General features: G+C 43.9%; 1 protein-coding gene across 2 annotated transcripts in view; it reads left to right on the plus strand.

Annotated features, from left to right (window-relative positions):
• The first annotated feature begins 6,119 nt into the window (after nt 1-6,119).
• The window catches only part of SNX2 (sorting nexin 2), a 45,599-nt gene continuing 35,837 nt past the window's right edge, over nt 6,120-15,881 (plus strand). The window contains exons 1-2 of one of the 2 annotated variants that reach the window (XM_019555144.1): nt 6,120-6,254; nt 14,926-15,043. In XM_019555144.1, coding sequence (XP_019410689.1) covers nt 6,147-6,254; nt 14,926-15,043 — 226 coding nt within the window. In that variant the 5' untranslated portion in view covers nt 6,120-6,146. The remainder of the gene's footprint in view (nt 6,255-14,925; nt 15,044-15,881) is intronic. The other variant, XM_019555145.1, reaches the window with a different exon arrangement.

Here is a 15,881-nt window from a genome sequence, read left to right on the forward strand (position 1 = left end):
TGACCCATCCACCACCACCCTCTGAGTGCGACCCTTCAGCCAATCTGCAATCCATCTGACTGTGTAGGCATCAATGCCACAGTCACCCAATTTTTTAATGAGGATGGGGTGGGAGACGGTGTCAAAGGCCTTGCTGAAGTGCAGAAAGACTACATCCACAACAACACCTGCATCCAAGGCTTTTGTGACCTGATCATAAAAGGCAATCAGGTTGGTCTGACATGACCTGCCCCTAATGAAACCATATTGGTTGCCCTTGAGCATCATCCCTGAAGCCAGCCCATTGCAGATGTGCTCCTTGATGATCTTCTCAAAGAGTTTCCCTAGGATTGAGGTAAGACTGACGGGCCTATAGTTGCCCGGGTCCTCCCTCCTCCCTTTTTTAAAGATGGGGACCACGTTGGCTACCTTCCAATCATCTGGCACCTGGCCCAAGCACCACGAGCGCTCATAAAGCCATGCCAAGGGCCCTGCAATAACCCCTGCATCTCCCTCAACACCCTGGGGTGGAGAGCATCTGGACCCACTGATTTGAACACGTCCAGCCCCTCCAGAAGCTTTTTAACCCAGTCCTCCCCAATCTGAGGTCTGGAGGCATTCCCCTCGAGTCTGTCTCGCATCACGGTGGGGAAGTCCCAGTCCCTGCACAAGAAAACAGAGGTGAATTGGTTAAAGAGGTCTTTCTCCTCTGGCACAACCACCAGATTGCCCAGAGGATCTTGCAGGGACCCTACATTTCCCAGTGCTTTCCTCATCCTCCCTATATATTTGAAAAAGGACTTTTTGTTATCTTTGATTTTGGATGCAAGTCCTAGCTCTATGTCCGCCTTAGCTTTCCTGACAGCTCCCCTACAGGCCCGAGCAGAGGAGGTATACTCCTCTTTGGAGATAGCACCCCCCTTTCACCGGGTGTACGCCGCCTTTTTGGCAATCAGGCATTCCCGGATGCCCTTGGTGAGCCAGGGGGGCTTTCAGGCACTCCTGCCCCCCTTGCTTTTTGTTGGGATGGTCATCCCTTGGGCCCTGAGTATCATCTCCTTAAGGAACGAGTACTCATCTTGGGCACTGAGTTCCCCTGCCCTTAAGAACCCCAGTGCCTCTCCCACTAATCTCCTCAACTCGTTGAAGTTGGTCCTCTTGAAGTGTAGGGCTACTGCCTTGCTGCTGGCCCTTGACACCCTGCGTTGGATGGTAAACTCCAGCAAGCGATGGTCGCTATCACCCAGGAGGTCAAGGACCTGGAGGCCCCTTACCAGGTCGTCGCCTGTGGCCAGGACCAGGTCCAACAGGGGATTTCCTCTGGTGGGACTGTGCACCTCCTGAATTAAATGGAGGTCCTGTATCTCAGCCAGGAACCTCCTGGAACGGTCTGACCTGGCTGACTGTTCCTCCCAGCAGATGTCCGAGTAATTGAAGTCACCCATGACAACTACATCCCTTGCCTTAAGTGCCTCTGCAAGCTGGCCCAAAAATTCCCGGTCCAGCTCCTCCCCTTGATTGAGGGGTCTGTAGTAGACCCCCACCATTAAATCCCTCTCTCCACAGCCCCCTTGTATCTTGACCCAGAGCACTTCAGCTTGCCCCTCCTCTGACACCATTTTGCTGGCAGAGGATATGTTGCTCCCATTCCACTAGGCCAGTGGTGACCAGCCTTTCTGGCATGTGTGCCACAAGTTAAACTCCTCTCCCTTGCCAAGTGCCACTCCAATCCCCACTGCATGCCGAGGCATACCTGATAGAGTTTGTGCCCAGGATGGAGGCAGAGGGCACAAGCCTCCAGCTTCATGGAGCAAGACAGGGGCAGGATGCTGCTGCGATGGAGGTATTTACCCTTTATTGGCCCTGCAACCACCACAGTTTTACAAATAGAGCAAGGATCCAAAAGCCTGAAGTCAGCAGCAGCTGTGGAGCCAGGGAAGAATTAACATGGCTCTTGGTGGTTACACCTGACACCTCATCTCACAGGGGTGTCTGTCCCTGCCCCGTTTTACAGGATTGGAGGCTCAAAGCCCTCTGCTTCCATTCTTGCATTGCCTTTACTGAGTGCCCAGTGCTCACATGCCACACAGCACCTGCCTCTGCTGCTGGTGGTACCCACAGATTGCCCACCCTGAACAGGCAGTCCTCAGACTTATGACACAATTGGTTCCTGAAAACCGTGTCTTAAGTCGAAATGTAACTCAGAACAGGTTTTGCCATATGAAGCAATGTTATAAATGGGGGATTGGTTCCTGAACCAAGCCCCAATACCCTGTTTTCACCAAAAATAACCCAGAATTTTGTACTCAATCAATTATAGATGACTAATATAGCTACATTAATGTATTTACATTGTAAATAGCATTCATGTTGATTTGGAAGGACTTCGCTGAGGTGACTTTGCTGAACTTTTTGAAGGGCTCTTGGATGTACTTTTTGAAGTCTTCTTAGGAGTCTTGGCTGCAGATTTTTCTGGAGTCTTGTCTACTTTCTTAAAGAAAGTGTCCAAGGAAGTTTGGACAGATGTTCTGTAGGGAGATGGGTGATGCAGTGAACTTGTTTGCTGGTGTGGCATGGCATCACATCAAGCGTTGTAAAGTCAAAACTGATGTCAGAAAATTGAAACAAGGTGTCAATTTATAAACGTTGTAAGTGCAAAATGTTGTAATTTAAAACATTGTAAGTCGAGAACTGTCTGTATAAGACACTGAACAAACACCCAATGAGAGCTGGCCATTGCCTCCAAAATTTTACAGTCTCTGACATAGTACTTGTTTTTCCAAGCCTACAATGGACACTGTAGCATTTTAAAGGTTAGTGCAAGTTTTACAAAATACAGGCATGTTGAGCAAGGACTTGCTCAAATTAATAAACAACTCAGATAACTGATGAATCTGTCTCTGTTTCAGTTTGCTAGTAAGTGAATGGCATGTTTCAAAACAAAACCTTTTTCTAAACCCTGTTCTCTGTATAAGGATAACATTCTTATGTGCTGACAAAAACATTCATGAAAATAATTACTGTCAAATCAAATGTAATGTATATTAGCTACTGCCATTATGCCTCACCATGCTGCTAACAGTATTGATCTTTGATCTGAACTAGTTCTTTAAGTTAGTGGGATAATGATCATAGTACTTTGGGAGACTATTAAGACTTTCTGAGACATAGAAACTATTTAAAAGTGATATCTTAGAGTCAGGTCTTGAAAATGCTTACAATAGTAATGCTAGTGACGTCTGCAGGACTACTCCTGCACCTAAAGCAGGTATTAGCAACCTTTTAGGAGTGGTGGGTTGAAGTAACACAGCTCAAACAGAAGGAAAGCCACTGCTTGTGATCCAGCTGCCACTGAACTGCTGTTGCTGTTCCTTCCCTCAGCCACCAAACTGCCACTGACATCTGGACCATAGGCTGGGCCATAAGCTGCTGACTTTTCACTAAGGATAGTTATGTGATTATGCCTTTATATGATCAGGACTTAGTATTTGTAGTCCTTGCATCTAAAATACAACTGAATGTGCAGAAGTATATATGAGCTACTACTGAGGTTTGTTTATCTAAAGTTATTACAAAGCTTTAAAACTATTTATGTTTCTTTCTTTAGGCCAGTGATTTTATTATAAACTTCATGAACAGATTAGTAGAACTTTCAGGAAGGTTTTTAATTTAAAATGAGAATGAAGAGCAGTGGTCTAGGGTTTCCTCTTCGGAAAATTTTGAAATGGAAGAGTTTAAAAAATAAATAAATTATAAGACTGCAGAGATTCTATTTGCTTTCTGTTTTTTGACTCTCAATGGAGAAACTGCCCAATTTTAATTTTTGTGGTCACTTCGGACACATAAGACATCTCTGAATGCATATAAAATATGACAGCCTTCATGTTGTCCTCTCAGATGGAATCTGTTTATGAGAGTGTGCAACGGATGTGGGGGCGAGGGTGAGGGGCACTCTGTCACTGTCCTGTCTCCATTCTGTCCCTTCTCCCAGTCTGTTACCAGGCTCACATTCTCCATCTCGACTTTACCTATGGTCTTGTCCCTGACATTTTGTCATCGCTATCTCCTACCCTAACTACCCATGTTGTACTTTTTTAGTGTATCCTTCCATTTCTTTTGCACATTCCATTCTTCCATCCACCCCATCTCCCTCTCTCTGTCTCACTGCAAGTATCTTTTGAATGCTTCACACTTCCTGTTCCCCATTTTTCTGAATATCAGAAGCTGTCCCCCACTCTTCATTTTCTGGCTCCTGCAGTCTCCTTCCTACATTGACATTGCTTTCATTTTCAGAATTTATGTCCTGCCCCCCAACATTTCTGTGCCTGCTGAGAGAACAACGAGCAGACCTCTTTCCTGACGACATCCTAACTTCAGTCCTATTGGAAACAGCAGCACTTCTAGCAGCTTCTTGTTAGAGAAATATTAGCTGTCAAACAACACAGCCTGCCATTTCAGTGTTACTGAAAACAACAAGAAATGGCAACCATTTGGCTAAGGACAACATTTACAGGTTTGATAGCAATAAATTGAGGTATACAAAACTAGATAGCACCAGAAGAAATGCAATACTTGCAATTGTTAGCAACTCTGTACTCTACATGAAACACCATCATACAAGTAATATAATCCTATCCATTTTGCAAAATTATCCCTTAATTTTGTGGGGGCATCTGACTAAAACTTCAGTAATTTATCCTGGGATGCCATACAAATATTTTTTGACCTGTGCCTCTTTCTACCAAGCCCACAAAACCAAACAAGGCTTGCCATCTTGTCCCACTTCTTAAGAACCTGTTTGCAAGATGTTGACCTTTTAACCACACATTTGACTTCCTTTATTCACACATTCCGCTGAAGTCAATGGGATTATTCACTGTATTAAGCATGATGTCCAGGAGTAGGTGTCTAAACGAATGGTCTCTCAGATGGCAAACTCTTTGAGACAAAGACTAGTTTTGTGTTGTACAGGGCAAAGCAAATTCTCTGTTCGACATGAAGTGCAGATGTATAAACCTCCTAACAGGGGTACAGAGCAGAATTTAAAATATCCTTAAGGGAATATCATTTACGGAGAGGTTTCTTGAGTGATGGGGCCTGTGGAGGAAGCTTGCTTGTGTTTTGGATGTAGGCGCCCAATCTGAGAATTCAGTGCTGTTTGCAGGGTCCCACTTCAGCCAAACACTCCAAAAACCTGCTGCAAGTCAAAACTGTGTCTGAGCATGTGGCTCCTGGCTTTGTCAAGATCAGTGGGTCTTGACCCTTGTACACCCCTTAGACTGAAGACGCACCCACCTAACGTTTGCAAATGGAGTTATACTCCATTTAAAACATGAACTTACTTATTACAGGGCTTATGTCACGGGAAGTTTAAGTTGGATATTAGGAAGAAATTTCTCACAAGCAGGGTAGTAAACCCTGGAACAGGTTACCCAGAGAGGTGGTGGAAGCTCCATCCTTGGCAGTTTTCAAGACCCAGCTAGACAAAGCTTTGGCTGGGATGATCTAGTTGAGGATGGTCCCACTTTGAGCAGGGGGTTAGACACTAGATAACCTCCTATGATTATGTCCTTGCAGTGGCAGACAGCGGGACCAGAGGAATAGTCAGGCAGGAAGAAGCTGAGCCTGCCCTCATGTGGCATCACCTCATCTCTGGTACCTGAGCTTGCCCGTCCTGTGGCACCCTTGCAAACATCTCCTGCACCCCAGGTACCCCATTGAGAATCGCTGGTCTAGATGCCCCAACAAGGTGCACTTGCTGGGGGAGCAGTATGGGGCTATAAGAAATGTGTTAATGAACTAATTATTGGGTAATTTGCATAGGGGCACATCAGGTTGACCAAACCCTGTAAAGGAAGAAGCGCACCATCCGGCTCCCCTGCCGCCCGCAGCCCGCAGTACTGACGAGCCTCCGCGCTGCACTGCCCCCAGGACTCGCCCACAGGCCCACTGTGACCGGGCCGGGGGTATAGAGCGGCGAGAAGCGGGGCCTCAGCATCCCCCTCCCCCCACCTCAGTGGAACACTCCACGCTCCACCTGCTCCGCCCTCCCAGTGTGGCTCGGCTGTGCGCAGGCGCGGCTCAACTGCGAGCGGGGGGGCGGGGTTGCGCCGACCGTCACGTGACGGGGGAGGGGGCGCGAGGCGCGCGGCCCGCGAGGAGGGAAGATGGCGGCGGAGCGGGAGCCCCCTCCGCTCGGGGACGCGCGGCAGCCCGACCTGGAGGAGCTGGAGGACGGCGAGGACCTGTTCACCAGCACCGTCTCCACCCTCGAGGTGAGCGCGGGGCCCACTTGTCCGCCCTCGGCCCCTGTCAACGCCGGGCCCGACCCTCCGCGCCCGCCGGGGCAGCCCCCAGCGGCACCGTCCCCGCCTGGCGCTGCCCTGCGCAGGGAGGAGCCGGCGTTGCCGCCTCCTGCCCTCTAGGAGACCCTTCTGCCGCCTTCGCCCACCAGCACCCGCCTCTCTGGCCGCCTGCGGCCGCGGGGGGCTCCCGGGCCAAGCAGTCCCGGGAAGAGCTGGCCCCCGCTGGGGGAAGGTGCTGGCCAGGGCTGCCGGTTGTTTGCGGGGGGGGGGGGAGGCTGCCCCGAGCGCTCTCCTGTGTTTAGCTCCTGCTTTTAACACACATACCTGGGAGGAGCTCAGCTGCCCCTTGCAGGTCCTGGCTCCTGACCACTTGTGTTAGCTAGCAGGTACTGTTGTAGCTCCTTGCCCCTCGGGCTCTTTCTTTCTTTGGGTTAGGAAGTCCCCCCTCCCCTGCTGTCAGCCAGTCTACAAGATTGGTACCTTGGACTTGCTATTTAGTGAAAGTTTGAAAGGGGGGAGGGAGCAAGGGAACTGTAGTAGATATTTGGCCTTAAATTGGATGTAAACACTTTCACAGCAGCTACATCTCTAGTCTTGCTTTGTGTCCTGGCAAAATACTATTCTGGTTCTTCTTTGGAATAAATTTAAATCTTATGGCAGACCAGGTTCTTTGGGTAAATCCAATATCTTTTATGAAACCAACTAAAATAGTTGGAAAAAGTCATCTTTGCAAGCTTTCAGGTACAAACACCCTTCCTCAAGCAGAGGGAGCGTCTGTGATTGTGGCGGTGTCCTTAAATCTTATATTTCTTTGTGAGGTTCTTGTGTAAGTTTGCATAAGGACCATGGGCCCTGCCAGGTAGGTTAGTTTCCATGCAGATGGTTGGTTATTGCTGTAGCTCCTATCTTGAGCTCCCACAAAAATTCATGGGTTGGATTTCAACTTAAATTCCATCCCTATATCTTCTGTATAGCCCCTAATGCAAGTATTGCAATGTATAAGGCACATTATGATGCATTAAAGGAATGTATGGGGCTAGAACTTAAGATGAATATACTGATAGTCTTTTCCTTTGGGTACCTAAACTCTTGCATATCAAACTTTATGTTCTGCATCATGTGTTTGCTTTTAAGTAACCAAAGTGTGGGAGCTGAACCACTTCACATTTAAGCTTTTAGTGGTGTTAACATTTGAATTTCCACAAGAATGTTTATACAGTAAACTAATACATCTCAGCTGGTTAATAAGGAGAACAAGAGACTTTCAAGAGACAATCAGCAGTATGAGTATATAATAAAGAGCATTTATCTCATGGACTTCCTCTTTTATCCATAGTCACAAAGCATTCTGTTAACTAGCAGCAGTTCCCTGCATGAAAATACAGGATATATAGTTCTTTGGATGACTGGTACCTCTTGTCTCTTCTGTGAGGAGGCACTTGGGCTTTGCCCTCATTTTAGTTGTTATATATTTACAGTGAAAGCCTAGAGACCTTTAATACCCAACAACAACAACAAACTGTTAAAGCATCTGAAAAGAAAGAAAATCAGTATTATTTACTCAAGTAGTCCTTCATGTACCCCAGTGTGGGGAAACTACTGAAGAGCTGTTATGCCTGAAGTTCCATGTATTTTCTGAAGAAGTACATGTTGCTAAAAAACATAGTTTCCTTCTGTGGTATAAGGTAACTTGAATATTGCTGTCTTTAAGTTCTGATGTATGGAGTTTAGTTTCAGCTGTCCATTTTCTTTAGAGTTGAAATGAATGCTCTAAAATTGAAGAGACAAAAGTGTATTTAAAATGTCTCTCTTTGAAATTGTAGAGCCAAAAACTAAGTCCTTCAAATAACTCACTATAACTCTGTATTTTAAGTGATACTGTTTTGATGGAAACTTGTATCTGTTTTGAGCCCTGGTACAAGAATTTAGCATCAGTTGAAACTGAAACTCCAAGCAGCGACAGCTATGGAACTACAGCAGAAGCTGTTGTCCAGCACCCATGGGCAATGGGCGGGTGCCAGATAACCAAATATGCCAATTACCTGAGGCGCATCTTTGCCTGCCTCCCGCTGCATCAGGTGTGTCAGTGTACCGGGGACAGGCACTGTACAGCCTAAAGAAAATCATCCCTTCCAGTCTTCTTGAATTACATGTAAACTTCATTAATTTATCATTAATTTATCAATAAATTCACTGTGGCCCAAAGTGGGACTTGGCAGAACCAGAAGCGGGACTTCCAGTTTCGCTTTTCCTGTGTTGACCAGCATGCCAGTGTTAATAGAGCATGCTAGTTGATGAAGTGCTGGATAACATGGCTTTTACTGTCCTAATAATTATCAAAGTATGCCATAACAAAGGTACGTCTCTAACCTAGATAGAGATAGATAAATATTGTGGAGGCAGTTGATTAACAGGAAAATAGAAATGCAGGGTTTTAATTGCAAACTTAGTCTGGAATGGGTGACAAGGATCCAGAGTTCTCTACATAGAAATCAGCCGTATTTAATACTAAAATAAATCAAATCATGTAGAACAGGAACTTGAACCAGGATCCTCTACCCAAGTGAGTGCCCTGGTTCAGTGTTTTTCAACCCGTGGGTCACGACCCAAAAGTGGGTCCCAAGAATATATGAATGTTGCAAATAAACTTTAGAAATGGATAAAATTTAAAAATGGATTCTCCTTTAAAGGAGAAAAAATGTGGGAACCTGTGGCTTTTCCCTTGCAGGCTGGCAGAGTTCCAGCCTGCAAAGAGCTGTTTGGGGCACCCTCTCCCCCACACACCCATCATCTGCCCCGTATACTGGGGGGTTGGGGCCTGGGGCCAAGGGCAGTGGATTGAGAGTGAGGGGCGCTGGGTTGGGACTGGTTGTCAATGTTTACAAATGCCTTCTGGTATAAAAAAAGTTGAGAACCCCACTGCTCTAGTGAGTAGGCTCCTGGCTATTCTTGGATGTTTTGTTTTTGTCTTCCCCTCCTTCCCCAGATCCAGAAGTCAGTTTTCTGAACAGAAGCAACTTATTTCTATAAGCTTAACTGAAACTGGTATGTTCATGTGAAAAGTTCCTATTTCCGTTAACTGTTGCATTTTGCAATGAATAACTTCAGTCAACATTTTTCTGACCAGCTTTAATATGAACGTACATGCCCTGTAAAACTCCAGACTTTGTCCTTGTAATCTTATTAAACTCTCTTTTTTAAATATCAAAGCTTTGCTGTTCTGTGACCCTGTTAACTGCTGAGAGAGTAGCTCCCTTCCTCTTGCTACACACACAAAGCAAAATAGGGATGAAACACTCTCTTGTCTGTGTAGAATAAAGAAAGCAACAGAGTAGGAATAGCTGAATAAGCTATCAGCAGAGTAAGAGTGGGTAGTTAGACTTATTAGTGAGACATTTCTTCATGCCTGCAACAGTTAGTTCAAATACTGAATCAGCAGCCAATATTGTATGTAGCGTCTGAAAGTTTTAGCAAATTCATTGCTCCAAAACTTCCACTACATTAGAAAAACATTAAAAGCTTTAAAATGCAAATGAGAATCATTCTATCTTCAGAAAGAGACTTACAGGTGCTATAGCAGAACTGCTAACAGGCTTGTTAGATGAGCTAATTCTTTTGTTCATAGCTGTTTTAACCTATCCAAACCTTTTTTTCAACTTTGATTTACTCATGTGTATTCTTAACCTGAACTCTAATTCAGTCTGGTCTTTTATCTTGTAATTTGGGTATTTTCTGCCAAGGGAACCCAGAATTCTTTCCAGTGGGATACTTAACCCATCTTTAAATTGCAGCTTCCTCTGCAGTGAATTCCTTTCATGCAGTGATTTGATGCTTGTAACACCAGAGTCTTTAGGTCAGTCTTTATGTAACTGAAACAAGGCACCTATTTCATAGGTAGGAAATTATAAAGCTTTATATATTTGTCTATTTTTAAATAAAATTTACCCTCTTAAATTTAGCTTGCTTTAGAAAAGTACTCTGAGTATGCCAATCCAAATTCTATGTTGGGAGGCAGTGTTAGGTGGGCCTAGATACAGGGGAATGGGGAGGGTCTTTCCTGGGTGCAGTGTTGGTGCATGTCTTTGTTAATGATTTGGGTAGCTTTACCAAATAAATCTGTAGATGCCACCAATATGGATGGGCTAGCAGGCACCTAGAGGGCAGGGTTAAGGTTCAAAATGACCTTGTTGCTTTGGAAAAATGGTTTGATATTGGATTGAAATGCAGAAGGATAAGCGTCCAGTACTGCACTTAAAAAGGAACAATTACATGCTCAATTACAGAATTGGGAGCACTAGGCAGGCACAGAAAAGCACATGGAGGTTATAATAGACAACAAACTGGCTAACGCAACAGTACAAATCATTTGGCTACAAAAATGCTAATATTCTGGGAAATGCTATATTAACATGAGGGTTGAATTTAAATTGCAAGAGGTGACTCTTCTGCTCTGTTTAAATACCAGTAAGGCATCAACTGTAGTCTTAGGTCCTGTTTTACTCATTATATGTTGAGAACAATGTGGACAAATTGACAGGAATCCAGAAGAGAGCTGCCAAGATAGAGGACTAGAAAACATGACAAATGAGTAAAGTTTGGGAGAACTGGGATTACTTGGTCTGAAGAAGGGAGGACTGAGAAGGGATATGATGTCTTCAAATACAAAACAGCTTATTTCTAAAGGATACTGGAGTGATCAGCTGTTGTATCCACAGGCAATAGGGCAAGAGGAAATGGGCTTCAATTACAGCAAGGGTTGGATATAGGGTCGAAGTTTAAGCAGTGCCATAACAAAGGTATGTCTCTAATGTATTAAGCAGTGGCACAGATTGCATAAAGAGGGTTAATAGAAATTCCAGTGCAGGAGGTTCCACAAACACTTGTCTAATCCTGTTTTGACTAGAGGTTGGACTAGATGTCATCCTGAGGTCCCTTCTAGGTGTCTGTCTCTCCCTCTCACTTTTTGGACTTATCCATATTTAGGATCTAATTGAAATCTAGACATCCAGGCATGAATTTCTGTACCTATTTTACATTTACATATTTTTAATTAATACAGGGAACAAGATTTTTTTTTCATGGTCCCACAGATATTTGTCAATTCCTAGCTTTCCAAGTAGTTTTCTTACTGTGATGACCTTTTCGCATGTACCCATGCAGTCTCATGAGGATGGGTACATAAAGTGTATTCTTTAAGGGAATCTGGACTGAGGTTTTTTTTGATACCAGGAAGTGAGGTGCACCATCATTTGACATCAGTGACCTGAGCGTCAGTGTTGCTAGAGGCAAAATGATAGTTCGCATTTTCTTCCAGGTCAGTTGCTCTTAACCAGGGTGACATGGGATCCTTTCAAGGATGTACTGAGCTGCCATGCAGTGTTAGTGCTGCTAGGTATACAAACTTAATTAGCAAGATAAACCCAGAGATCTCAGGTAGGAATCCATAGTGTTAAACATTCTGTTCTGTCATGATATTTCTAAGCTCTTTGCAATAGAATTGCTCTATTTTTTTCTGTAGTCAAATAGGTGAAAAGTAAAGGGTGAACTTTTGAGGGGTGTATTGAGTCTAAAAAAAAGTCGAAACGCACTCCTCTAGTTGCACCTGCCCTGAAACTAGAGGATCAAATGCATGATGTAATCGGGGTTAGGCAGCCAGTACTTTGTTTCATGCATTCTTTAAACAGACATGAAAATAAGGAATGCTGTTGAAACCCATTTGCAGTGGGATGGCTGTTTAGCAGCAGTGTCCATGAATACCTTTTAATTTACTGCTCCTGATCATAAGTTTAGAACTCCTTGTTGTGAATGTGGACCTTGTTTCAATCTTACAATCACAGTAACCAGATGATTGCAGTATTCTCCATGGACTATGCTTTCCCTTCTGTCAAAACTTTGAGTGTCAAATGCTGTACCAGCAATGCCTTTCACTGGCAGTGTAGCTGATCAGCAGGGATCTGGGTTTTCTGTTTCCTGTAGAAAAACTCAGATTTTCCCCTTTGAAGGAGAAAAATGTGGATTGTCCCCTTTTGCAAACAGTTCTCCACAGACTGGCAGAGTTCCAGTCTGTAACAAGCTACTGGTAAAAAGGGTGCAAAACCTTAAGTCCTGTCTGTGGGGAGGGTTTAAAAGGTAGGGCCTGAAAATCTTAGACCAGCCAGGACTGGCTCAGACTCACTTTGCCTCCTGCAGCCTTTAGGGGATGGGCAGCTGCTGGGGGCCCCCCCAGCAGAGCTAGTGGACCCACGGGGCTGCAGGTTGGGAGTCAGAGACACCAGCGGGTCTGCGAGGGAGCAGAGGGCTGTGGATCTGGGAGTGAAGGCCGGTGGTTGGGGACTGTGGTTTGGGAGTGAGGGGCACTGGCATATCAGAGCTGCTCAGCTGTTCACCCAATTGCTTTGTGGTGCTGCAGCTGGACCCACGTCCTGGTGAGGAAAGAGCAGGGGGAGCTCTGTTTTTTTGTTTGTTTGTGTTCCCTCCATGATAAAAACAAAAACAAAATCTAACACCAAAATAAGTATTTAGAATGTATTTTATTGTAATGGTTGAGGCACTGGTAGGCTTCCAAATTGCTTTAAAATTATAAATCTATCAACAAAATATGTTCAACTGATGCCTATATGTATAGTGGTGTTTCATTTTAATTGTGGAAAAATATGGATTTGGGGTTTTTATCTGAATTTTGGGGGGAAGGATTCAGAGAAAACCAGGTTCCCTAATGATCAGAGTACTTAATTGATCCACACTTGGCTTCCTTTTAGCTTAGATGAATCCCAAGCAATTTGAAACCACTATTTCGGAAATGGTATGATTCCTATGCCATATTGCTATAGTTGCAGACAAAGATTCAGAGAATGATTCCTTCGTTATTAAGGCAAGGGAACTGGTGGAGTAACTTAGTCTGTAAGGGCATCTATACATGCTTCAGGTGTAGGGGGAGAGTGCTTTAATTTGAATGGCTCTGAGAAATGCTCTAATTTAAGTTCCTGCACTGTCTCCTGTATTCAGCATCCTGTCTGCTGCCATTTTGAAGCATGGGGACACTGAACAAACAAGATGCAGACTTAATTGAATTTCCTCTGTGCTGTAATTACAGTGCATCAGAGCAGTGACCCCGCATGTCTACATGTACCCAAAATGGCCTTGTTTTGGAGTGCGTTTTCTCCTAAAGATTTGGATAACTTACACTTATTGACATGCTGGGAATGCTGCAGAGTCTATTAGTTGGAGCACTGATGGAAGGGGGAGGTGCATTCTATTCAGGTAAGCTGTATTAACCACTCAACTTGTGCATGGATTTTGGAGAAATGCTGCTGTGTTGGGTGACTTCACTTCTAAGTCCTGTGTTGTTTTCTTTTAGTGTATTTGGATCCCTTTGACGCTTAGGTGGTAGGAGGCCATAATATAAGTAAAATACATATGCTTAGTGCAGTAATTCTCAGACAGGGTGCAGTGAAGTGTGAAGAGATAAGTGCAGGTTCAGGCTTGTCCCTGCCTGGACAAATGTCTATCCATAGTGCCTGGTACCTCTACAATAAGATCAGCAGTATAATATATTTTAACCACTTTTGAAACTGGGTGCCACTCCGTTCACCAATATTATGGAAGGGTACCTTGAGTCCCAAACAGGTTGAGAACCACTGGCCTACTGAGTTCAGACTTTTTTGTGCTGAAAAGAAACTAGATACTGCTGTCTGTATTTAATTTCAGTATATTTTGCTCTTCTTTTTGTACATCTTAGTCCTGATACTTAATAGAAGTGAACCTTTTTCTCTGGGAGCCTTAAATTAGAAATCGTTCCTCGTTTTGTGATATTTTTCTTCGTCTTTTTGTCTGGAAAACTGTTCTATAGCTTTGGAGTCATGTTGTTTCTTTTTTTTTTTTTTTTTTTAATGGAAGCACATACTGAAGCATAGTTCTTCAGGAAGAAGTGAGTTTGCAGCCGTTGGATATCACCAGAACCCATTTTATTCAACTGCAGTGTGTGATTTTTTTTTTTTTGTCTTTACCTTCTGAACCCTAATTCTCTAAATTGTGTCGAGTTATCTTAGTATGTACTGCTCAAAAGAAAACAAGATAGATGAGAGAGCAGATATTAAAAATGCTTCTTTTTTGAGACAAGCTTAACTTCCATGTCAATACAGCTTGCTCTACGGGTTATACGGTAACAGTTCTAATGAAATTAACTTGTTCTTACTCTTAGTAAACTTGATTTGGAGCCCAGGGCAGAGGAAGACTTTTAGCCATCTTGACCAACTTTTCAGATGGACTAAATTGAAGCATCTTGTACAGATTCCTAGGAAGGAAACTAGTCAGTCTAGATTCACATGTTGAATATGATAAAATTACTCTGCATCTGTTTCATACCATCGTATTAATTCTAACTATGGAAAGGAAATGGTTGACTTTTTATGCTCCCAAATAATAAGTGAAGAGAGTTGTTGACTAACTAATTTCCTTTGTTCATTGTTATCCTGTTAGGAGCAGGAAATGGAAATTGCTGACAAGGTTTCCTTTTTGTTTCTTGTGTTGCGCTGAAAAAAAATGTCATATGGCAGACCATTAGAAAAAGATGGGGGGGACGACCATTACAAGAGTATATCGCCAGTTCTTACCTTCCTAATTATTTGATTCTTTTCAACAGTCAAGTCCTTCATCTCCAGAACCCGCTAGTCTTCCTGCAGAAGATATCAGCACAAACTCTAATGGCCCAAAGCCTGCAGAAATTATACTAGAGGATGACAGAGAGGACCTTTTTGCTGGTAAGTTTTTTTTTTTTTTTAAAGTGTTTACATGAATGCTTTACTTGATTCTAAGATGAAGCTTCCCCCCCCCATTTAACATGGGGTTGGGGGGATTGTCTTACAGTTGAGTATGAGGGCAGTTGAAGGGGGGCTGGGGCTGGGACAGGGTTGGGGCATTAGCTGTAGCTGTCTCTTCACCCCACCATCTTACCCACTGCAGCCTCCCACCCCCATGCAGTCTCTTATCTTTCACCTACCCCTCTTCTATTTCCGCTCCCACCCTCCCAACTTCTTACCTTGCTCCATACCAGCAGGCTCTATCCACGTAGCCTGGGGCATTGAGCATGGCTACAGCCTGATCCCATAGCAGTGATCCTATTTATGGGGTCAGAGTCTGTGAAATGAAGCAAAAGTAAGGTTGGGGTAGGGGAGGGAGCAATGGCACGGGGGATGAATTCAAGACAGCCCTCCAATAATTGGATTCTATACATGGAAAACTGTAACAAATGTATGAGTTTTCCATGTATAGAAACTTATTATTTGAGGGGGATCTTTAAGTTGGGGGTAGTCTTAGATTCAAGTGAATATGGTAATTCAAGTTAGTTATAATGAGGATTTCAGCTATTAAAAACATATAAAGTAATTTGGCTTCTAATGCAGATCTGATTTTAAGTTCCGTCTGCTACCACAGTAAGTTGTACTGTAATTCTAAATCACAACTGTGAACTTCTTTGTGAGAAATACAGTAAATATCTTTTTTTTTGCATCCAGTGGGTGTAGTCGTCCTGTTCCAGCCACGGTCCTCCCCCAGAATTGGGGTGCATTTATTAAGTGGGGAAATTAATATTTCTGTTCA

The sequence above is a fragment of the Crocodylus porosus genome, unplaced genomic scaffold, assembly GCF_001723895.1.
Source record: "Crocodylus porosus isolate Cpor-Errol unplaced genomic scaffold, CroPor_comp1, whole genome shotgun sequence".
Lineage (NCBI taxonomy): Eukaryota > Metazoa > Chordata > Crocodylia > Crocodylidae > Crocodylus > Crocodylus porosus.